This window comes from Ranitomeya imitator, chromosome 6 (assembly GCF_032444005.1).
Source record: "Ranitomeya imitator isolate aRanImi1 chromosome 6, aRanImi1.pri, whole genome shotgun sequence".
NCBI lineage: Eukaryota > Metazoa > Chordata > Amphibia > Anura > Dendrobatidae > Ranitomeya > Ranitomeya imitator.
The window spans coordinates 149032951-149059137 of record NC_091287.1 but is presented as its reverse complement, the minus strand read 5'-3'; the positions used below and the strand labels follow the sequence as shown (position 1 = coordinate 149059137).

General features: G+C 39.6%; 1 protein-coding gene across 4 annotated transcripts in view; it reads right to left on the bottom strand.

Moving 5' to 3' along the window:
- GLI3 (GLI family zinc finger 3) overlaps positions 1–26187 on the bottom strand; it is a 315931-nt gene that overhangs the window by 93609 nt on the left and 196135 nt on the right. For all 4 annotated transcript variants that reach the window (XM_069730204.1, XM_069730205.1, XM_069730206.1 and 1 more), the window contains exons 5-6: positions 5845–6050; positions 1146–1298 (exon numbers count right to left, since the gene is read on the bottom strand). In XM_069730204.1, the coding sequence (XP_069586305.1) occupies positions 1146–1298; positions 5845–6050 (359 nt within the window). The remainder of the gene's footprint in view (positions 1–1145; positions 1299–5844; positions 6051–26187) is intronic.

The window sequence follows — 26187 nt, the reverse complement described above, 5'->3', positions numbered from 1 at the left end:
GCTTTGTTGAGTAGTTTAGTCTAACATTTATTCAATAATCCCTTTTTTAATGAGCTTCCTCGAAAGTTGACCCATTAACTGTAAGCATTAGAGGGAAATAGTGGCCATACATGAACTCTACTGTTTATAGGGAAAGTTGCACTAATTTGGAGTAAAAGAAATGAAACAATCCATATGGTACATGTACAACATGTCTTTATATATATCTAAAACTCTACTGGCTGGTTATACAGAATATAACAAAATCTTTTAGTAAATCATTCATTTTATTTGTAGGTCAATAATATAATACATGAATTAAAATTTGATTAATTTAAGATTGTTATTATAAATGTGAATAGCATAATACATAATAGTTTCTTTCATGTTTTTCCTCAATTATTTTTCACTCTCTGCTCTTTTGTTCTCTGGACACATTATGTTACCTGTATTCTTTTGTGTTCTAAACCAGTCTATAAACCAAAACGTTGAGGATTTGTTATGTATCTAATTTCTATATGTTTGCTCCTCCGTAGACCAATGGAAGTATAAAAATGACACATATTTCCTAGTGCAGTACATACGGTAACTGTATCTGTGCCAGACTGCTATTTGCTCGAGCCAAAAGAATTTAAGATTGAACACAACATTTTCCTGTGCTTGCCAGTGCTACAAGATAAATTTCTTAGCTGGAAATGTCTACTAAGAGGAGCACAAGAAAGCGTTTTTGAAAGTTTCCAGTCGGTCTTTGATGTTCTTACAAGGTCCACTCAGAACTTGTTTGCCTTTGGACATAATCCCAGAAAATATCTCGGCACATTTATAGTAAAAGTTTGCGATGACTTTATATCTCCATTTTAATACCACACAAGAGAAAAAAAACATTGGAGTTAAATTAAAAATATCCTACTAAAAGTCATGTCATGGGATTCATGTCAGATTCTGAGTTTGGCCTTTTCCGAGATAACATAATACCATATTTTCATATGGCTGTATCTACAGCATGCTACACTGAATGTCATTTTTCGAACCGTATTCTTCCCCAGAAGCACAATAGTGCACACAATACACTGGGCACTAAACTACATATTTTACATTACATTATGGTGTGAAATATTATGCGTCTGAAAAACAAAATTCAAGGATGGAACTACTGCATTACTTACTTTCCACAGCATGAAGATACTCCATATGAAGGGCTGCGGCTCCAGCACCTGGAGTTGCTGGGGAAGTGATGATATCAGCATACGGACTACGCTGTCCTGTAAGCAGGGCCATATGTTGGTAATATTCAGCAGGGCTCACACTGGCATGTGGAACTGCAAAATACAATAGACAGCTGCATGACCACAAGCTTTAATGTTTTTACACAATAGAGGAACAATAGAGGAACGCTAGCACATCATAATATAACACCAAGACAATTAAACTTCAGGGATACCAATCTATCCGGTTAGGAATTACCAGAAATCGTGCTAATGAAAGCGACATCAGATGCAGTGGAGAGGCAACAGTAAGAAAACCCCTAAACAATTAATAGCTTTGCTGGTTTTGGTGGTGGACTACCACTGTCTCCCTATCCTTCCTGACTGATTCTTCCAAAGTTTTGCCTTTTGTTAATTTAGAAATAGTAGCATGAAGTGGAACCTGCAGCCCATTCAGGCTAAACAGGTAGCCTAGATCCTATACCATGGCACATCAATATGTTCTATCTCAAGAAGATTTCCTGTATCTCGCCGTGCAGTATCAAAAACATGGACCAGTAGCCAGGATGTTACATGAAGTGAGCTGGACAGGGTCAGTATCTACTCCTTTGTTTGAGGAGGAGCAGAAGGAGCACTGCCAAAGCACTACAAAATGGCCTTCAGTAGGTTACTTGTGTTGTAAGTTTCTGACCAGACTCTTTGAGGAAGCATGAGAGCAACAATATTCTGTCTAAGGGCCAAATGGACACTGGGCCCGATGTCCATGGTATCAGGCTCTTCGAAAGTCCAGCTGCATGCAGATGAATTGACATCCACCAAAGAACACTAAAATTGATGAGTCCACTATTGTTCCCTATTTTCTTCACAGATGAGAGCAGGTTTACACTGAGCACATGTGACAGGTATGAAAGAAGATACCATGGTGAACATTATGTTATCTACAATATTATCCAGCATGACTGGTTTGGTTGTGAGTCAGTGACTGTCAAGGGAAGCATATTTTTCGAGGGTCGCACAGACAACAACAACATGACTGCTGTTGTACAAGGTGAAATTCTCACAGCCATTCTCAGACCTTATGCTGGTGCAATGGGCCCTGCATTCCTCCTAATGCAGAAGGTGCCAAGCCTCATATGGCCAGAGTGTGAAGACAGTTACTGGACGAAGCAGGCATTGTTGATATGACTGGTTCTCACATTCTTCAGAGCTGAATCTAACTTAAAATCTCTAAGACATTATGTATTAATGCATGCGATGCTGTCAACTAGTGCCACAGATTGTTTAGGAGCTCACTGATGCCCTGATCCAGGTCTGGAAGGAGATTTCCAGGACACCATCTGCCATTTCATTGGGAGTATGCCCAAATATTGTTGGGTTAAATACATAAAAAGAAAGAGCAAATGGATTGTTCTGCACTGAAGTGAAAGAATGCAAGATGCCAATCCAGTAGTATGTGGTTTATTTGTCAAAGCGTTTCTTTATCAGGACAATCACGATACTACTGGATTGGCATCTTCCATTATTTCACGGCAGCACAGAACAACCCATTTGCTCTCACTTTTCATGTATTTATTTTCTTGTGGGTCTGCATCAACCTAAAGCGCTATCAGTGGTTGTGTGCACACAACACAACCAGGTGAGCACAATTTGTGCATTTCTGTTAATATTGTTGCCCAGATAAGACCCTATTTTGCACTTTGTCTCCTTCCAGTTTTTTCCTTCTCAAATACTGTTGGGAGGACATAGAGGCATGTTGGGGCCATACACACTACTTGCATTATTAGTTTCCATGATGAAATTCACACACATTGTATCCAACTTTGATGTTATGTTTTTACTTTTGATTTTCAAATGGTTGATAATTCTGCTGTCCTTTGAGAGGCATCATTTTGTTCTCAACTAATTACACAATCTAGATAGATACATTTTCTGTTCATCAAGATCCAATGTGTAATTTAAGTGTTCACTTAGCTTTTTTAAAGAGAGTTTGCAGATGGCACTAGAGACACGGTTTTCTCCCTTCTGGAATAGTGTTAACTTGCATACTTTTTCTAAATAAGCAGATCCTTTAAGGCTCATTAAATGAGACTTGATTTCTGCAAAGACATCTTACTCAGCCAACAAGTATCATAATGTATACTGATGAAGAGTAAAAACTCTGAAACAGAGTTCCGCAGAATGGTGTCACTCTGGCTTGACTGATATATTTAGGTTTAAAGGGAATATGTCACCCCAAAAATCATATATGAGCTAAGGCCACCGGCATCAGGGGCTTATCTACAGCATTCTGTAATGCTGTAGATAAGCCCCCGATGTATCCTGAAAGGTAAGACAAACAAGTTAGATTATACTCACCCAGGGGTGGTCCAGTGAGGTCCGGTCCGATGGATCCAGGTCCGGCGCCTCCCATCTTCATGCGATGATGTCATCCTCCATGCTTCGTGTCGCGGCTCCGGCACAGGCGTACTGATTTGCCCTGTTGAGGGCAGCGTAAAGTACTGCAGTGCGCAGGCGCCGGGCCTCTCTGATCTTTCCTGGTGCCTGCGCACTGCAGTACTTTGCTCTGCACTCAATAGGGCAGACAAAGTACGCCTGCGCTGAAGCAGCAGCAGGAAGACAAGAAGAGGACGGGATCGTATGAAGATGAGAGGCGCTGGACCTGGACCACGACGCCCATCGAACCCGGACCGAAGCGTGACCGCCCCTGGGTTTAGTATAATATAACCTGTTTCTCTTACCTTTCAGGTTAAATCGGGAGCTTATCTACAGCATTACAGAATGCTGCACATAAGCCCCTGATGGCCTTAGCTCATATATACGATTTTTGGGGTGACAGATTCCATTAAATTTCATTGATTTAAAGGGCAACTACTCTGTGGCAATAGAGAAATCATTTTCTTATTAACAGAGGAAAACTAATTTGCAATTTACCCCAAGAAGCATTGCCTATAAGACTCCCTAAACCAGGATACATTGCCACTAGAGGAATCAATATCGTCCAAGAACTACATCAGTAGTCTACATCAGGGTCCCATTCTAGTTTGGCTGATACTTCTAAACTGTTTAATGGGTTGGTCATTGACTTACAGCTATCTATGGAGAAATATTTTCCTATTGTAGAAGGAAAGCTAATTTGCAAAGCATATTTGTCTTCATGGCATCATCCTCACCACTTAATTTCAGTAGAATAAAAATGCCACTTTCTCACATGCTTGAGCTTTCAATTCCTGACTTTTTAAATATCTCTACTTGCTGTCAGTGAATGGGAAGGATTGCATCTAGATTGGTCACATTTAGATGCTGAAAATTCCACAGACCTAGTGTTACACTTCTTGCAGCTGAGAGGCAGGTCTAATCTGTGCAGTCCTGTATATGACGCTTCTCTAGTCTTCAAAGTAAATTTTGTACAAATTTTTATGATCTATAACATATAATATTTATCCATCGGGGAATGAATAGGTGCCAGATCTTATGACGATCTTATTTACCTGGCTGAAAATCTGTCATCTTTGTTAGAAGTGTATATATCCTGCTGTCAATCACTTGATCTTTCTGAGGACCTGTCATCAGGTCACAAGTGACCAGATTTTGCTCTTTTTTTATTCCCACTGCTCCTTTAAGTATTCTGCTTTTTTTCTTTTTTAACTCTGCTATACAGTTAAAGAGATATAGATCTTTTTATTTAGTACTAATTTGTATGGTCATTACCAAAAGGGTGTGGCACATGATTCCTTGGGGGCGGAAGTATAGGCTCCTCTGTATTATTACCCTATGAGCAACACCCCTTTGTAAAGACTATAAGAAATTGCATGAAATAAAAAAGCCCTAGAAACATATTTTGAATTAAAAAACAAAACAAAAAAACAAATATTCAGTAAAGCAGTGGAAATAAATTAAGATAAAAAAACTGTCGACTTTTGACCTAAGACAGGTCCTCTTTCATGCTACTGCATCCATCAAGGATGGTGAAAAAACGATTATATCGTTATATTTCTGAATTACTGATCCTATTCACACATTTAGGCAGAAAAGAACATTTCTTGCACTTCGGGCTCTCGTCAACAGCAGTATTTGGTGCGAGAGGACAGAAAGCAAGATGTTTAGTGAAAGAGGAAATGTTAGCAATTTCCTACCATCCTGCCTTATCTTCTATAATTTATTAAGGTGTCTAATAGATAAGACATGTCCTTTGCTGTCCTGCAGTCAGCGCAGAAATGGCTGCGGATGCCTTTCACATGCTGAACAGGAATGGATTTGCGTTTAATAGTGCCTCATTTTACACAATGTTGATCATACCTATCATACCTGGCACTGAGACTGAGTCTATGCATTTGATAGTCATCTAAAATCCAAGCGGTTCCAATGTGAAATCTTAACATTCAGCTAGGATTACAATCTGATCAAACTGACAGTGACTATGATTAAGTTAGCAACAGCTAAAATCCAAGGTTCTCTAGTTCAGGTTTGGTCTTTTTCTGAAGACTTGTGAGGAGTAAATTACATATCATTTTACTGTATGAAACTTAGCAAAAGGAAAGTGATAGGGATAATTTTATTTTATTACTCAAAGCCATCTAGGGGTACAAAGCTGAAGCAATGACCACACACATTATAACACTACCTGCAAGTACCTTTCCAATTAATCGCCATACATACTTACTATCAGTGGGGCTGAGCCCCCGAGCTGCCGAGATCATGGAAAGTGAGGGGCTACTATGCAAAGATCTGATATAGTCCATGTAGGGATTGATGTACGGATGAGGAGGGCTAAAAGGGGAGTCTGAAGCGGTTGCAGGGTTCCTGTGTGGTGATATCCGTATGAATGGAAGATCTGGATATGTTGGGCTGCTTGCTAATGCAGAAGGCCTGGAAAAGAAAAATAATGGGTAGTTTGAAAACTTAACTTGTGAACCAAGGGACTCATCTTTGATATTAAAGCAAGGTCTACATTTCTAGTCCAGACATTGCTGGAATGTATAGTAGCTAAGGCTGTGAATCATCTGACAACAACCATGACCCTGTCCATACATTTTGCTTTCTTCTTTAGAACGGTATTACCCAGTGCTTCACTCACTTGGCATAAGCAGGGGATCTAGGAAACGCGGTCCACGTTGTCAATGTTCAAGAAAAGCAGCAGACATTTCAGCAATTTCTATATCAATATATAGCCTCACATCAAACACACATTGCCACTTGACTTTAGAGTAATTCCAAGCCTTAACCAAGGTTGTACATGATTAGAAAGCAAAGTCTGTTTTTTTCTCTTCTACAAACAGTGCTGTTCTTGTTCATTCAAGGGTAAGATGCTGAGCTGCAATACCAAACACTGCCCACAAACAAGAGTGGCACTGTTTGCATGAGAAAAACATACTGTACCTCATTGTCACTCCAATTCCATTTACTGACATTTTATCGATCTATCTAAAATGATTTGTGAGGGCCACCTACAAATGCTAAAAATGATGAAAATATACTGTACTTTGTTACAGGTGGTATATTTTATGTACATTATTAATACTTTTTGTTATCACTTAACCAAAACAGAGAAACGCTCTTGAAGAAGACGAAAGACAGAGAGTCTAATTAAGTAACATGTAGCGAAGACAGAGGGCTCTTGAATACAGAAGAAGATGTGTTGTGATAATGGTGAGAGCTGCTATTGGCAGATGTCGCCAACGCAGAGTGTAATCTAATGTTAGAGGCAGTTCTGCCATGTCTTCCAGGCTAGACAGAAAGATATCTTAATCACAGATCAAAGCAATTCCCGGGAGAGCTCCAGAGCCAATGAAACAAACTATGGTGGATGTGATACTTGTCTCTTCTCCCTCATTCCTCTCTTATCTACAGCATCTGGAACTTGGAAAACTTTGTCCTATTCTCAGCAGAAATTAAAATCGTTGCAAACTAAAATATGCCGACTTAAGAAAAAGTTCAGCACTTTCTATTCAGCACTGGTTAAAAAAAAACAACAACCCCCCCAAAAAAAATGGCATGAGAAGGCTAACAGGGCAAATCTATGAAAACTGTCCTTCCTTTTTGGGCCAATATTTTTGCTTGAAGGCTTACAAGCCTTTAGGGGTATTCGACAGAATTTTTTTTGGGGTATGGTTCATCAGGTATACTTTTCTTACTACCCTACAGCCCAGCAACTGTATTTCATCTTAGGAAAAAAATATCTCCTACCTACAACCTTCAGTAGAGCAGCACATGAGGTCCCTGAGGCTCCGTAATACAGAATACTTTGCAGAGCACCATTATTTCCAAAATTGTTTACGTCATGAGGTCCAGTAATAAAAAGCTGCGAGGCGAGTGCCAATCATTCTGCACCATTGGCATATGCATTTTGTCATGAGATTGATGACGCATTATGCAATGTCCTGAAAAGTCCAAGAGACTCGATGAAGACAGCCATGACTAAGCTCCTTCACATTAGCCTACAGAATAACACTCTAGACTGGAATACCAGCTTACTGTTGGTTAGTGCTGTGTTACGTGCAAATGATGCTACTGTGTCATGTATATAGTAAAACACTATAATAGAAACTATTCTCCTTCATATTTCTTTGCTCTTAGAAATAAATGCCATATCACGAGATTTTCTTAAAGGGTAACAGTTAATGGCAAATAGTTAAATAAGAAAGATCAACGGCAAAGGAAGAGGTGGGTAGAAGCATCAAAGACCTCTTAGCTATACAAATAAAAATGCAGTGAAAATATTTACTTAATCATTAAAAAATGTTAGAGTGTGATCTCTGGTCCTTCTTTTATTTGTGAACCAGTTATAACAGTATAAAAAGAGGATTTGTCTGTTAGTAAAAGAGGTAATATGCATCTAACACAGAAGGGCAGACAGTAATGTTCATCCGTAGACCTTCGTCTCTTCCCACTTATCCTCCGTTTCAAACCTCCTTTGATAAAATATGGTCTCTCAGAATTGAAAAGGAAACCACATGGTGTAAAGTAAATTAGCAAGCTCCTCCATTCTGTCTACTGGAGTGGGTCATACTAACATAAAAATTTGGTCAAACCAAATCTCTACCTCAAAACAGATTTTTTCCTTTTGTAACTGCATCCTGTTATAAGTGCACAATTGCTATTTCATTTAAAGCAGATATGTGGATGCCCAACGCAGTGGTTGATGTCATGGAAATTTTGCCCACCTCCCCTTAAAAAAGAAAAAAGTCCTACAGATCTGGTCTTCTTTAACCTTTGCTTGTGGCTGATCACTGATCATATTCTGAGATGTGTCACTTCTAACTCTGCTCCTCCTTTTCCTTCACAATCACCTTTACACATGCTCATTAGGGGCTTCAATAGAAAGATTGGGTGCGGAAAGTGCAAGATTTCTAAATTGAAAATTGTGATATCGGGAAAAAACACTGAGGAATAAAAAAGTAAATAAATAACAACACAAAAACCTGATTTCAATAATAGGTCATTTTCTGATGAAACACTTTCTTTAATTATAAATTGCTTGCGATTTCTCTTGAGCAAAATAATCTGTCAGAGAGAATCAGGAGTACTGATACACATTAGATGGTCGACTGCTCGTGTGTCGACATATGCTGGTTGTTAGATAAGCCCACCTATTGTTTCTAAGGGCTCATTTAGCAGCACAGTGGCTCAGTGGTTAGGACTGCAACCTTGCAGCGCTAGGATCCTGGGTTCAAATCCCACCAAGGACAACATCTGCAAGGAGTTTGTATCTTCTCCCCGTGTTTGCGTGGGGGTTCTCCGGTTTCCTCCCACATTACAAAGACATACTGATAGGGAATCTAGATTGTGAGCTCCATCGGGGACAGCGATGATAATGTCTGTAAAGTGCTATGGAATATGTTGGCGCTATATAAATAAAGAGATTATTGTTATTATTATTTGGATATCTGTGGCAATCCATCCGAGCATGGACCACTAAAGCACGGACGGGCAGAGGCTCTCCCGCCCCAATTGTGACAGCTTCATATATTTCTATGAGGCTGTCAAGCTTCGGAGGCTGACAGTCAGGTTGTGCGTTGCAATCTGATATTGCCTGAAATCCACAATCATCTTATGAGCCCTAATAGTGTAGCACAACTGTGTAACAATACAATGCTCATGTTACTTGGGAGGAACTTTGGAGACACTATTGGAGCAGTTTTATATCTTAACATGACTATCAGATGAGGGTCAGACATTGATCTTTTAGTTTTTATAAGATGAAACTATAGTTAATATTATTTAATTATATGGTAATATATATTTTAAAAATAACACATTGGGCTTCTTTACAGAAATAGTAAATGAACAGTCTGTTTTCAATTAGCTAATGATGTGATAAAGAAATAGTAAGGCTATTAGGAGAATGCACTTCAGTGTCTGTAGCTACATTAGCACCAGATACTGCAATGGTCTGAAGAATCTGGGCTATTCAAAAAAGAGGGCATGTCGTGTGAGAGCACACAGCTCAGGAAGCAATTAATTTGTCAAACAGCCTTTGGGAATCTCACACCTGCAGTCTTATAAATCCATACTACTGCAAACTTAATGGTGCTTCCTGCTCCATAATGGCCAAATGGAGCAACTTAGCTTAGGATCAGTGTACAAAACAAGGGAGATGATCTACGCTGATAAACTGGGACTAACCAGATATTTATACAAAAAACAGATGAGTACGGTAAGTGATCCCTGAGATATCCATTTTTTCACATACAAGAAAAATGGACCGAATTTCATCAGTGTTTTTATCAGTTTGGTCCAAGCTTCAGCAGTTTTTCTCAGATAAAAGAAAAAAAAAGTTTCTCCCGCCTGTACTGTTCCACAGTAGCAATCTGTGGAAAACAGACAGTACTGGGATGTCACAAGTTTATGGGTGAGATTTTTTTGTGGACCTAAAGACTTGCATTCCTGAGTTTCATCCTACATTCAGATCAATATCGGCCATGTCTCCACAATTTTGCATGGGCCACAAAAAAAGATGGCCATGTGGACAGCCCTATACACTATCATAGGTACAAGTGCTATTCGTGAACAAACACGGTAGCGCTCATGCACGAAAAATTGATGTCTGAATGAATGAGTCCTAACAGTGCATTTATACTAGTTGATTACCAGAAAACGAGCATTCTTAGGATAATTGGCCAGAGGAATCAGGCTGCGAATCACCTGATGAAAGAGCAAATGTTCGTTCATTAAGTGAAATAATTTTTAAGCTTGCTTAAAGGGGTTTTCCACATTTATTAAAGTAGACCCTAAACATTGTAAAATACCAAACAGAGTAGGTACTCACTCGCTCCCAGCTGTGTATGCGCAGCTGCAGTGATGCACACTGTCAAAACAACACAACCTGAGCAACGGCGGAGAGTTCCCACAGAACCAGGGGAGGGTAAGTGCCAGCTATGTTTGATATTTGAGAGCATTTGATGTCCATCTTCCTGAAAGTGAAAAATCGATTTAAAAATCATCGTTTGTTTTGACGGATAGCACTCGCCCCCATGTAATTCTGTGGTACTGTGTGTTAGGGGTCGAGTTCCCGCTTCTGCACAGGGGGAATCTTGGGCCGTTTCTGCTGCGGTCTCCCATTCTTCTCCTGCCGCAGTGGAACCTGCTCAGCGGAGACGTCGGTCCTTGCATCTGGCCCAGTCTCACTCTGTGCTTAGGCTAGCTGTTGCTTCTCCAGCTTTTGCCATTAAAGCCAGTGCTGGGCAGCGGCGAGCAGACGCTTTTGGGACTTAAGTCCTGCTTTTTCCCCTCTGAGCAAGCCCAGGGTGAGATCTTCCATTGGAGATCAAGGGTCACATGCTCAGATGTTGTTGCGGTTCCCATTGGTCCTTTTTTGGAAGGTCCTATACATACTGCAGCTATATTAGCTTCGCATGACCGCACGGCCATGCGCTAGTGTACTATTGTATACGTGTGTATGTTGATGAGTGCAAGTTGTCCTTCAAATAACCCACCCTATTGAATTACTGTTTGCGTAAGGTGTATGGCTGCTATCTAGCGCCCGACTATCCTCACAACGTGATACACACGAATCAGCGTCCATTGCTGTGACCGCCAGTGCGGCACCACGTGCCAGTAGTGCGCTTCCTAACCCACGTCTGGGTGCTTGGTGGTGTCTGCCAGTATGGCACAGTTCGCACTTCGGTGCTCCAAAAAATATTTCTATTAGTTACCTAATACACCCTGTTGCGGTGTTGTGCGCAATTAGTCTGTACGGACTTCAACCCCGAGTCTAGGGATTGAGTTCGGTGACTCTTAGATTGCGCTCTTTAGTGCGGTATTGCGATCTTGTGACTTAACAGGGTTCGCTTCCACCGCCATATAGCACTGCCATTTACTAGCAGCAGGTTTTCACCTACACGGTGGACCCCGGACTGCGAACGCACCTAATATTATTTCATCTTAAACTTGGTGCGTTCCGCCAGTCCTAACACTGTGCACATATCCGATTTTTTTCTTAGACCGAGCCGGCCAAAGGAAAAAATTGCAGCATGCACGCTTTGTCCCGAAAATCTGATGGCACTCGCCCACTCAACTTTATGGGTCCATGGAAAATATCAGACCACATTCGTCTGACATTTGAGCGTGGTTTGATTTTCACAGACTGACAATAAAGAAAAGGTGGAGAAACTTTTTTTTCCCTCTACCTCCGAAAAAATCCTATCACACTCTGATCACACTTTGATCAAACTTTGATCAAACTTTGATCAGAATGTGATCAGAGTGTAATTAGCATAAATGGAAAGAGATCAGAGTGTGATTAGCATAAATGGAAAGAATTTTCTCAGATGATAGAAAAACGGTCCTGTGAACCCAGCCTTAGATACAGAGTCAGTGTCTCCAATTCAATAGTAAATCCAAATAGATAACTGGCACACATATGGTAATACTGCCACCAAACAATTGTAGAAAAAGCATGGGATATAACACAACAAAGCAGCCAATATTGAATTTGCATGTATGTTATTGTAGGAGGGAATTCTGTTTAGCTCCCTAAATGAGTTATCGAGGACTAGTTTCCTTTTTCTTATTGGCCTAAGAACTTATGAGCAGGTAAAGTAGTTGCTGACTACCTTATTGCTGTGCCTGGCACCGATCTCTACTAGGAATGAAGAAACGTGCTCAGATAAGGTGTTATCCAAGCATGCTCATGGCGCAATCAAGTTTCTCGGCCTGCTAAAAAAAGTTAAAATCTATAAAAAGACACTTAACTCCCAATTCATGAAGAGTCATCTTTGCTCAAGACAGAAACTTTACCTTGTGGAGGGAACCTCTAGGAAACTATAACTGAATGATTGTCCACCATTGAGCTTAGAAGGGTAATGCCAAAAATGTCAATCAAAATGTTTTCTTTTTTAATTACAGTGCCTAGCGAAAGTATTCGGCCCCCTGGAACATTTCAACCTTTCCCACATTTCATGCTTCAAACATAAAGATACCAAATGTAAATTTTTGGTGAAGAATCAACAACAAGTGGAACACAATTATGAAGTTGAACGAAATGTAATGGTTATTTTAAATTTTTGGGGAAATTCAAAAACTGAAAAGTAGGGCGTGCAATATTATTCAGCCCCTTTACTTTCAGTGCAGATAACTCACTCCAGAAGTTCATTGTGGATCTCTGAATGATCCAATGTTGTCCTAAATGCCTAATGATGATAAATATAATCTACCTGTGTGTAATCAAGTCTCTGTATAAATGCACCTGCTCTGTGATAGTCTCAGGGTTCTGTTTGAAGCACAGAGAGCATCATGAAGACCAAGGAACACAACAAGCAGGTGTGTGATACTGTTGTGGAGAAGTTTAAAGCCGGATTTAGATACAAAATAATTTCCAAAACTTTAAACATCCCAAGGAGCACTGTGCAAGCGATCATATTGAAATGGAAGGAGTATCATACCACTGCAAATCTACCAAGACCCGGCCATCCCTCAAAACTTTCATTCTAAGGAGAAGACTGATCAGAGATGCAGCCAAGAGGCCCATGATCACTCTGGATGAACTGCAGAGATCTACAGCTGAGGTGGGACAGTCTGTCCATAGGACAACATCCAGTCGTACACTGCAGAAATCTGGCCTTTATGGAAGAGTGGCAAGAAGAAAGTCATTTCTCAAAGATATCCATAAAAAGTGTTGTTTAAAGTTTGCAACAAGCCACCTGGGAGACACACCAAGCATGTGGAAGAAGGTGCTCTGGTCAGATGAGACCAAAATCGAAATGTTTGGCAACAATGCCAAACTATATGTTTTACGTAAAGGCAACGCAGCTCATCACCCTGAACACACCATCCCTACTGTCAAACATAGTGGTGGCAGCATCAAGGTTTGGGCCTGCTTTTCTTCAGTAGGGACAGGGAAGATGGTTAAAATTGATGGGAAGATGGATGGAGCCAAATACAGGACCATTTTTGAAGAAAACCTGTTGGAGTCTGCAATAGACATGAGACTGGGATGGAGATTTGTCTTTCAACAAGACAATGATCCGGAACATAAAGCAAAATCTACAATGGAATGGTTCACAAATAAACGTATCCAGGTGTTAGAATGGCCAAGACAAAGTCCAGACCTCAAATCAAACCAATCGAGAATCTGTGGAAAGAGCTGAAAACTGCTGTTCACAAACGATCTCCATCAAACTTCACTGAGCTCGAGCTGTTTGCCAAGGAAGATTGGGCAAGAATTTCAGCCTCTTGATGTACAAAACTGATAGAGACATACCCCAAGCGACTTGCAGCTGAAATCGCAGCAAAAGGTGGCGCAACAAAGTATTGAGTTAAAGGGTCCAAATAATATTGCACCCCCCTCTTTTCAGTTTTTGAATTTCCACAAAAATTTAAAATAACCAATAAATTTCGTTCAACTTCACAATTGTGTTCCACTTGTTGTTGAATCTTCACCAAAAATTTACATTTGGTGTCTTTATGTTTGAAGCATGATATGTGGGAAAAGGTTGAAAAGTTCCAGGGGGCCGAATACTTTCGAAAGGCACTGTAGATGATAACATGTAGGTAGGAAGGTCACAGATAAAGGATGCAATAATACATAAAGTTAACCTAAACAGGGTAAGCAGTCAAGTAAAATATCAAATATACAATTGCACAGTAAAACAAAGAAAAAGGGGGAGGTTGGGAGGGAACTGCTTCTGCCATCTCTTCTGGTAGGAGAAAGTAACAGTAATAAAAAAAAACAGGCACACAAAAAGACTCCTTTTTCTAAAAGGGGAAACACCTGTCCTAATACAATCAATATAAATATAGATAATAAAAACTGCAGTAGTTGAGGGTCCCCCTCATATAGTTATGTGTACCTTCGCTTAGTATTCTGGGGAGTTAAATTCTGCTGCTTCCGGTATTGTAACATCGACAAAGCTACTGTTTGTCTTCCACTCTCTTCTGTTGATGAGGCATTATTGCCGTTGTCATGCTGATTGACAGCTTGCTTCCACTGCACAATCTGTGGGGAACAGGCTGTCAATCAGCATGACATCAGCAGTCACGCCCCATGGACAAAGCCGCCCGGAAGAGCTGATCTGTTGACATGAAGCAGCAGTTTGTGATTGCTTTCAGATGGCACTGGGCAAAACAAGCAGGTAGTTAGCAACTATCTGTATGTCAATCCCATGAGAAAAAAAAGTAAAGTAGCCCAAGATAACTCCTTTAAAGATGCAGACAATTTTTGTTTTTACTCTTGTTTTCTCCTTCCCTTTTCCAAAATGCCATATACAGGCTTGTCTTTTGTGAGATGAGTCGTAGTTTTGATTGAAAGCATTCATTTTACCATATAATGTACTGAGAACATATAAAAAAAATTCCAAGTGAGGTGGAATGGTGAAATAAAAATGCAATTCCGATATCGTTTTTGGGGCTTTGTTTTTTGGGTTTCGTTAATTGTGCAGTAAAAATAACCAGGTAACATGATTGCATAGTTCAGTATGATGAAGGCGATGCCAAACACGCAGTTAACTTACTACTTCACTTTATTGTAGGCTTGACTACACTGTAAGCTCTCATTATCACTATTCATTGGGCAGAATATTGATTATAATTAAGGCCTCCTCCAGATATCAGTAATTTTTTTTTCAGCAGTGTTTTCATCATTGTTGGGTCAGTGTCAGTTTTCTAGTATGAAAAAAAATGCAAATTTTTCCTGTACATTGTAATAATAATCACAGAAAAACACATGGATTGCACACGTGTCACAAAGTGACTGCCCTAGCATGGCATGACCCGACGAGTGGACAGTCACAAAACGGCGAAACACAAAAGGGTACACCAGGGACACTTTAACAACGGTGGGCCCTGTCAGTAGGGAAGGGGCAGTGGACACCTCCCGCACTCACCTGAGGATGTGCCCTGCTCTTACTAGCATCCCTATACGTGTTCTTTCACCCTGCCGCCGAGCAAGATACCTAATCCCTCACTTGTCCTGCTCCTATCCCTAAGTAGGGAATTGGCAAGTGAGAACACTGGTCCCACTGCTGCACTAAGGCAACGTAAGGTAAGGTAAGACAAACACCACAGGGAAAAGGAAACACAAAACAACACTTAGCTTTTCACTGCTGAAAAGCTCCGCACAGCAGAGTAAGGCACCAAATTACTGCATTCAACTGAAGCACCACTGAACCAGCAACCTCCAGTCTTCAGCATAGTTGGTATCCAAAAGGACCTGTATAACCAACAGTCAGCTGATGTATTAGGTGACCGTTTGAAGGATGGTGGGAGTGGTCACCAGCAACATCAACAGTCTAGGCAGCAATGTTATTACACCAGCAGCCACCGGGGGCTAGGGACAGACATTAACCCCTGATGGTTTGAAAGGAGAAAAGTTTTAATATGAAACGCCAAATCTTCCGCAAATCCAAAAATGGATTTTGACCCCATGGGTGGCAATGTGAGCTGGCATTGGTTTTTCACAAACCCACATACTAGTATCAATAATTTTGATCCCTGACACGGAAGAAAAATCACACACAATAAAAAAAAATGGATGTGTTAACAACTCCATAGATTATAATGTATACATGTTCTTTCCGCTAAAAAGATGGAACAAACACATAATTGAAAAAAGGACGTATAAATGCGTTTGAAATATTTTCAGCCCACAGCATCAGTCATGTGTAAGGTGACAAACTGACCATCAATTACTTCTCCCACCCCGGAGATAGACGCTACCTCTCCGCCATTGCTACTGATCAACTGCAGCTTTGACTTAAACCTCAGGGGCTCCTGCTGACCCAAGTGATTGGCTGCTGCGCTCTTGGCATGAAGCCAATTAATGGAGATCAAGCAGTGGCGGTGAGGCAGCGCTAGACCCAGGTCTGGTAAGAAAAGCTAAGTTTGATATTTTATATGTCACTGAGCCTACTGGCTCAAAAGATGGAAATAACCACTATAACAAGGACTATCTGTCATTTCATTCATGCATCTTGCCATTTTATAAACAGACACCTAAGGTGATGCCCCTTTTATGATGCCCAAGTATCTTTTTAGATCATTTAAAAAAAAGGTTTTTATTGTGAGATAATCCTTATACCTTTGCCAATTAGAATATTTTAAAATTAAAAAAACCTTAAGAGTAGTATTAAAAGCAGACAAACAACTTTCTTTTCAATTCCAGCTGAAGAGCCAGGTATTGTATCTTTAGGGTAGTATCTTTTGTTAGGCAATTTTGCTTTTCAAATATTTCCAAGGATATTAGTGGAAAGCTTGTATGATTAAACATGTGCACTTTCCTTTGAGGTTCATTTCATAAGGCATGGAAATTTCCAAGGATCTGTAATCAGTTAGATGAAGATCGGGTCTCCCTCGGACCAAAGCCCGGTCGTCACTGATTAGAACAAACAGAGCTACATATCAAGGCACAATGCTTTAAACTGAGCCTCAAAGTTCTAATACTGAAGGACCTTTTCACAAGTCACTTTACTGCTATTAGACGATTCCACATTTACATCCTTTTCCCCATCCAGGTCTCAGCTTCTTTATCTGTATTCTTTCAAATTCTGAAATTGCTTGGATAAGAGTGAGGTATTTTTTTTCTTTTGCATTTCTAAGAGCAGTCTGAACTTTCAGTGGAATTGAAGAGGCTTTGTGTCAAGTACAGCTAAATCCAGCCTTTCCGTATCAAACCACTGCGAGAAAATTACTGTGAGGATGATAAGGCTGTGAGATATAATAAAAAGTGACTCTACTCAATTTACACTGCAATATTGGTATGACTGAATATTTCTCATTCAGGTGACTGATAAAATCACTAAACTGTATTGCAGATAAATAGAGGAGGCTTCTGTCAAGAATAAACACCATTAATCATGAAGTCTCAGCCACAGAGTGGATGTGCTTAGTACGGCTGTAGACGCCAGGCAAACACTGCATGTAACCTGCACTTTTTTCTTTTTCTTCTCCATCTCTATGCTTAACCTCATAACCTCTGATTATTTTTCTCCATTGAAGAAGAGTTGGACAGTCGCTCCGCAGTCCGATAACCTCCTAATGATTCTGGACCAGTCGGAGAGTGGCCGCAGTATCTATCAGTGGTGGGTAGTATAATCAGTAAAAATAAAGAAGGTGGCCAGGAATGGTTATCTTAGGATGGATGACTCTATTTGCTTATGCATTACCTATTAGCTGATCCCAGACCCATTTTTTTAAAAAAGATTGACCTTTATTGGAAAACTAGTCAGCTTTAGCGGTGTAACGTGCACTCTGAAAAAGAAAAGTGTTGAAACGATTGTTTAATACCTTACAGAGAATCAAAAGAAAAGCAATTTATGATATTATTAATGTATGTAATTGTAATTTTTTAAATTTACCTTTTTTATTGTCAGTAAGAGGGCATTTGAGGCCTAGTTAAAGCTTCTACTGTAAGTGACCAGACTAAAGCTAATAAGTAATAATCCTTCAGATTCTAACATTAACGATCCATTGCTTACAATTATCATATAGTGTGACTGGGTTGAGCGACTGCACGTGTCCTATAAATGCTCGCTCATCGAACACGAAATTGTTTCTGCGAGCGAAAAAATTCTCAATTATCCTTGAAAAATTGTAAACGGAGACTGTTAATAATAATAATAATAATTATTATTATTATTATTATATTTCTATAGCGTCGACATATTCCGCAGCACTTTACATTTTAGAGGGAACTTGTGCAGACAATAGATATTACAGCATAACAATAAGCACCTAGATCAAAACAGATACCAAGAGGTATGAAGGTCCTGCTCGCAAGCTTACAAACTATGAGGAAAAGGGGAAACACAAAAGGTGGATGGTAACAATTGCTTTCGTTGTCCGGACCAGCCATAGTGTAAGAATCGGATTTTTATGTAATGCTGCGTTAACCGGTTATCAGCCTAAGTATGTAACAGTACAGACACAGAGGTCTATGAAATGCATAAAGCTTGTGAGAATATGATGCGAGGAACCTGGTTATGGTAAAAATTTTGAATGGACAACACAGGGATAGTTAGGTTAATAAGTTGAGATAGTAGGCCAGTCTGAACAAATGAGTTTTTAGGCCACTCTTAAAACTGTGTGGATTGGGGATTAATCGTATTAACCTGGGTAGTGCATTCCAAAGAATTGGCGCAGCATGTGAAAAGTCTTGGAGACGGTAGTGGGAAGTTCTGATTATTGAGGATGCTAACCTCAAGTCATTAGCAGAACGAAGGGCACAGGTAAGGTGGTAGATTGAGACGAGGGAGGAGATCTAGGGTGGTGCTGAGCCATGGAGTGCTTTGTGGGTGAGGGAAATAAGTTTGTACGGGATTCTGGAGTGGATGGGTAACCAGTGTAATGATTGGCACAAGGTAGAGGCATCAGTGTAGCGATTGGTGAGGGATATGATCCTGGCTGCAGCATTCAAGACAGATTGGAGAGGGGAGAGTTTGGTAAGAGGGAGACCGATTAGTATAGAGTTACAATAGTCCAGACGAGAATGAATAAGAGAAACAGTGAGAGTTTTTGCAGAGTCAAAAGTAAGAAAGGGTGGAATTCTAAAAATCATACCAAAAAAGAAAAGTGGCAGCACTCACCAATCTTCAGAGCAGGTATCTCTTTATTGCATAAGAATCTTCACGGCACGGGGGTGTATGTACCAAGGAATGTGATAGCTTGAACGACGGCCGTTTCGCGCCTGCCTGGCGCTTCAATGGGTTCCTAATTCTAAAAATGTTTATGAGGTGCAGCTAACAAAGCAAGCCAGTGATTGGATGTGGGGGGTGAATGAAAGCTCGGAATTAAGTATGACCTTAAGACAGCGGGCGTGTTGCTGAGGAGTAATTGAGGAACCACACATGGAAATTGCAATGTCAGACATAAGCACATTAGTAGAGGGAGGAAACACAAGGAGTTCAGTTTTTGACAGGTTCAGTTTCAGATAGAGGGAGGACATGATGTTAGAGACAGCAGTAAGACAATCACTAGTAATTTCTAACAAGGCAGGCATGATATCAGGACTTGAGGTGTATAATGTGTCATCAGCATAGAGATGGTACTGGAAAACAAATCTACTGGCTGTTTGTCCAAAAGGGGCAGTATACTAAGAGAAGAGGAGGGGGCCTAGAACCGATCCTTGAGGAACTACAACAGTAAGGGAAAATGAGAGGAGGAGCCAGCAAAAGATACAGTGAAGGAGTGGTCAGAGAGGTAAGAGGAGAACCCAGGAAAGAACGGTGTCCTTGAGGCCGATGGAACAAAGCATAGTGAGGAGGAGCTGATGATCTACAGTGTTGAATGCTGCAGAGAGATCCAAGAGAATTAACAGGGAGCAGTGATATTAGATTTATATGTTAGTAGATCGTTAGAGACTTTAGTAAGGGCAGTTTCAGTAGAGTGTAAAGAGCGGAAATCGGATTGTAGAGGGTCGAGAAGAGAGTTATCTTCACTTGTTCAAAAATTAGATAGGCAAATAGTAAGAGTGGAAATGCAAGTCCTAAATATGGACTACTCTCAGAGATTGGTTGATGGTGTTCAGAGATAAATGTTCAGTAGCAGGTGGAGCATTGGAGTGAACATATATTTGTGTCATGTTAATAAATGAAAATGCTACTGTTCATATAAAATCATGAAATTAATTTGATTAAAATTTCTTTGTACAGGATCAATGGAAATATTCGAGCATGAAGTTATGAGTTAATGTATTCAAGATAAATAGTATAACTTATGGGGTTTAAACCGTAAACACAAGTATATTAGCTTAGGCTGCTTTCACACATCAGTTTTTTGACGTCAGGCACAATCCGGCGAATTTTGAAAAAAAAAAATGCTTTTTTCTCATAGACTTGTATTAACGATGGATTGCCTCACGTTTCATCCGTTTTTTGCCGGATCCATCGGAAATCCATTTTGGGGCGGCCAGAGAAAACGGACATAAGAACGTTTTTTTTTGTCCGTCGAAAAAAACGGACAGAGATAAATCCAGCGAAAAACGGGTGAAACGTGAGGTCAAATGGAGTCTCTCTTTCTCCTCCCCAGAATCCAATATAGCCAACAGATCCACAAACTGGGATCCGGCGAAAAAACGTTGCATCAGACCGGATGCATTGCATAAGTTTTTCACAATTTCCGACGGATCCGTTTTTTACAAAATTCGCCGGATTGTGCCTGACAACAAAAAACTGATGTGTGAAAGCAGCCTAAGGTTATCTGTCGGTGTGATCACATTCACGATGTTACATGTTACAATATATCCTGTATAAACGCTTGTGTGACATCACTTACTTGCTGTGAGTTACAATCGCATCATTCATCATTTAAATGATTATCTGCTCGAGGAAATGAACCCTTATAAACAAACATGTTTGCTACTTTTAAATTACACATATGCTTTACGCTTCTTGTACATGTTCGATGATCATTTTCATTGACCGAACTTTACTTTTTTGTACCCAATACGAAAGATAATAGTAACCTTGCGGAAGTCATTTAGATGGTCTACAAAGGCTAGTAATAGAGTATGAGCCATACACTGGGAGTACTTCAAAAACAGTTTACTAGTCCAGGGCAGCTGTAAGTGGGGACTATTAAAAAGATTCAGAAATCAATCCTTTTACAAGAACTTTGGGGTTGGCGCCCAAAGGAATGTCATTCAAGCAGAAAATTAGATGGAAAGGAGGGGGGATGTTGGAAGAAAGAGACCAGGGATCCCTATGGGAAGAAAGACAAAATAAACATTTTTACAAAGGAAACAAAGACCCCTTTAACAATAGCCCTCCAAACACTTGAGTGCACTGGAACTTTACTGTGAGCACAGTTCACAAAAGCCTAAACAATGGACACCCTTCACAGAAGTAAATTTTCTTCAAGACAGCAATGTCCAACCCTGTCCTCTTTATCTCTAACTTACTCCTACACTCAGTTCTTGGATTACAGAAGTATTGGCCCTGATTTATGAATATTTCAGAATAGCCCATAATGCATTATGACACACAGTCATTAACATTTTATAACATTATTAATATATGCAATTATTGCTATTTTTTTAAGGTAAGCAATAGGAACAGTTATATTCCGCAGTAGAAAATAACCTAAAACTAGTCAACAGATTGCTAGAATGGCATATTATATTGTATAATATAGGCTATTTCTGACCTCAAATAATATCATAAAATGGAAGCTACTGATACGTAATCCAGTGATTGGGTGCATCTAGTTATACAACCTGATCAGAGTGCAGCATGAATAAGTATGAAGAAAATATTAAATGCATTATGAAATAAAGTGTAAAAGCAGTATGACGTAAGTATAGTAAAGTATAGTAAAGTATAGTAAAGTATTAATAGAAAATGAAGTCCTGTATGAATACAGTATGATCTAAAGTAAGAATACAGTATGAATTATAGTAAAGTATGAATATAAAATGATGTACAGTATGAATATAGTATGACGTAAACTATAAATACAGGATGAGGCCTAGTAAAGTATGACTAAAGAATGAAGTAGAGTATGAATACAGGATGATGTCATGTACAAATACAGTAAAGTGTGAATATAAAATGAAGCACAGTATGAATACAGTATGACGTAAAGAATATATACAGTATTGAGTATAGTAAAATATGAATACAGAATGAGGTACAGAATGAATGCAGTATAAAGTAAAGTGTGAATTTAAAATAAAGTATCATATGATGTAAAGTACAAACACAATATGAAGTAAAGTAAGAGTATAAAATGATTTACAATATGAATACAGTAAGACAAAAATATAAATACAAGATGAAATCTAGTAACGTATGTCTATAAAATGAAGTATCAAATTAAAACCGTATGAAGTATAGCAAAGTATAAATATAGAATGATGTACAGTATGAATAACAATATGACATAAACTATAAATACAGGATGAGGTCTAGTTAAGTATGACTATAGAATGAAGTACAGTATGGATACAGTATGATGTAAAGTAAAAATACAGTATGGAGAAAAGTGTGCATTCATAATGAATAACAGTTTGAATAAAGGATGATGTAAAGTATAAATATGAAGAATTCTAAAATATGAATACAAAATGATGTACAGTATGAATAGAGTATGACAAAAAGGTAAGAGTATGACAAAAAGTATAAATAAAGGATGAAGTCTAGTAAAATATGACTAAAGAATGAAGTAATGAATGAATACAGTATGAAGTATAGTAAAGTGTCAATAGAGAATGAAGTACAGAATGAAAAGAGCATGAATTACAGTAAAGTGTGAATATAGAATAAAGGTACAGAATGAATACAGTAGGACGTAAAGTATAAATACAGGATGAAGTCTAGTAAAATATGACTAAAGAATGAAGTAATGAATGAATACAGTATGAAGTATAGTAAAGTGTCAATAGAGAATGAAGTACAGAATGAAGAGCATGAATTACAGTAAAGTGTGAATATAGAATAAAGGTACAGAATAAATACAGGCAGAAATTTACCAGAATTATCCCAATCTGTATCTACAGTAGTAGAATGTAATATGACTACGATGTAGTAATTGTACATGTAATGAATTTAGCATGAAGTACGACATGGTATGACTCCATATAAAGCATGATAGGAGGTCGAGTAGGCTATAATATGATATAAAGTACAGTATGAATGTTTTTCTGTTAGAGGCGGACTGTTCATGAGAGGCATCTTTGTGTTGGGGAAAACTTTGTTACAGTTCAGTGCATCATCGGCCATTGCAACAGGTTTGACAGGCGTCTATAGAAGCAGCCTGCTTCAGGTTCACTGCTTGTGAATACATGAGTTCATTTCTAATACTGCTGACTGCTGCACAAAGAACACAGACTTTTTTTTTACCAGGCGTTCAGAGCAAAACCCCCAATGTACATTAATATCAAGAGCTGGCATTCTGCATTTATTATGATTAATTAGACATCTCAGAACAATTTCAGCAGTTTTTCACAAGTGAATTATTATCCTTAAAACATACATTATGGCATGTGGTTTTATCAGATTCAGTAATTCAGTAGATTTAAAGCCAGGTTTTTTGGGGGTCCTGCAATTGGAGATTCTAAATGATTTCTTGAGGCTGTGCCATTTATTAGCAGCGGGCGCTCTTCTAGAACCCTCATGTCTCAGCCAGATCGGCCACAAAGAGCATCTATTGCATTACACAGACTCCCCAGTGATCGCTATAGGACTCTGTAATGCTTTATGTACCCTACGGTGGTGCCGTAGGGAAATTGTAGTCCTGCTGCTTTTCCCCACTTTTTACAACTTGTCCACAATCCGAGATAACAGAACATCCAGTTATAAGCTTGTGAGCCATCTAAGAATAAGTCATTGTCTAAAGCCAATAACCTATTTTTAGGAAAACTTATGGTGCCCGTAAACATTGAATGATGAATCAATGAAAATAAATATTTCTTGGGTGAAATAGAGCAACCTATGATCGTTTTAGCTGACTGATGGCACACTATCATTATTGTCTGAATTAAGTCATTTTTGTTAAGAGTTTTTTGGCCAATAATTGCATGAAATATCTTTGGTTGAAAAAAATCTTTTGCCAAGAAATTAATGCTAATGCCAATCTAGGGGATAACATTTCTCCTTGTTGAGATTCAAGGGGTAACGTTCCTCCTTGAGGAGAGCGACATGTCAAACAGAGGAACAATGCGCCTTAAAAGTCTCCTCACCTCGGCATGTCAGGCTTGACATGTCACTTCCTGCAAGGAGGAACGTTACCCCTTGGATCCCGGTCAGACACCTCTCACCCAGCCAAGCCAGATCTCGCACTTTGCACTGACGAGGGGAGGTTCCCCCGAAACACAGTGTCTGCAAATTTAGATTTTGGTTTTGGCTTTTATCCTAAGTCACATGACAAGGCTCATTAGAGAATCACTATTGACTGTTAGGATTGCTACTTCCTATAGGTGGCACTACAGTTCTAGTCCTCTTCCTCTCTGAAGAAACAATTTGCATATTTTCCAGAGTAGCATTGTGACTTAAAAGTCTCTTCACCTCGACATATGAGGCTTGACGTCGCTCTTCGCAAGGAGGAACAGTACTCCTTGGATCCCAATCAGACACCTCTCACCCAGCCAAACCAGATCTCACACCTAGCACTGATGAGGGGCAGTACCCTGAAACACAGTGTCTGAAAATTGAAATTTTGGCTTTGGCTTTTATCCTAAGTCATGTGAAAAGGTTCGTTAGAAAGCCGATATTGACATTTAGCATTGCTGCTTCCTTCAATTGGTAGTGCAAGAGTTCTGGTCCTCTTCCGCTCTGAAGAGACAATTTCCTTGTGGAGAGTGACATGCCCAGCCTGGCATGCCAATGTGAGGAGGCTTATAAGCCTTGCAATGCTCCTCAGCTCTGGGAAAATACATTTTCAAATTGTTCCGGTTTGATAGTAACTTTTGGGATTGCTACTTCCAATGGGTAGCACTAGAGTTCAAGTTCTCCTCCTCTTGAAGAGACAGTTTGCTAATGTCAATGAATGCATATTATTTACTGATTCCTTGTAAAACCATAATATTTCTAAAATTATAAAATGAATATGTTGATGAATAATCAGCACATTTAGAGGATGTTTTAACCTATCAAATTCAAGTAGTCATGGTGGGTGAGCTCTGGATCTGTCTCCAGCAAAATTTAAAGATAGTGAGGGTAAAGATGCTGCAGAAAGTGGCAGATTTGGCAAAGCCATGCATTACATTTCTGCATGTATGGCATCTGCAAGCAGTTGGTCACTTGTTTTACTGTATTGTCTTACTTTTGAGAAAAGGATGTTCTGATAGGGTCGCCCTTTTAAAGGAAGTTTGTCAGTCCAAACTGACTGTTCAAACCAAGCACAGTGTCTTGTATACGATATATAGCCCAAATAAGAATGGCAACCTTGAGTCCAAATCCACTGTGTTTGACAGAAATTGTTCATTGCTCAAATCTGCTAATCAGGTGATCAGTGCATCCTTGGCATGGCAGAGGAGTTCTGTGAAGCTTTGATCTGGCGTCTGGAAAGTCAATGCTGTGTTTACAGGCGCTGCCGATTCCTAAGGAGACAAGGTAACCAGGAGATTGGAAACAGGGGGACAATATTGACAATGAAGATCCCATGATCATATTGAAACTTGTCAGGCATGAAAGAGTGCGGTGTAGATATATGAATAAATTGTTGGGAAACTGCCCTGAACTACTTGGCCAAGTCCAGGGTTCCCCGAGTGTCTCATTAGCATATTTGAAGAAAGAACCATTTCTGGCAAATAAGACTAAGAGTTAGGACACTATAGCAATGATTATTAATAGGACTACGTCTCTTACACAGTGTTGTGCTTGATATGAACAGTCATTGTGTGGTGGCAGACTCTTCATAAAGGACTTTACAAAAAGCAAAAAATGTATCTAAGCACTAACAGGCAGGTAAATGCAACTCACCTGCTTGTTGTGCATGGCGCGATTCTTCCCCAGTACAGAGTGGTCACAGACCGCTCCTGCCAGGGATTCGGCTGCCTCTGCTGATGCAATGGGGCAGGACTTCCAAAGTGATTCTAACTGACAGCTGACTGCCCCAGTTAGACAGCGGGGATCCGGCT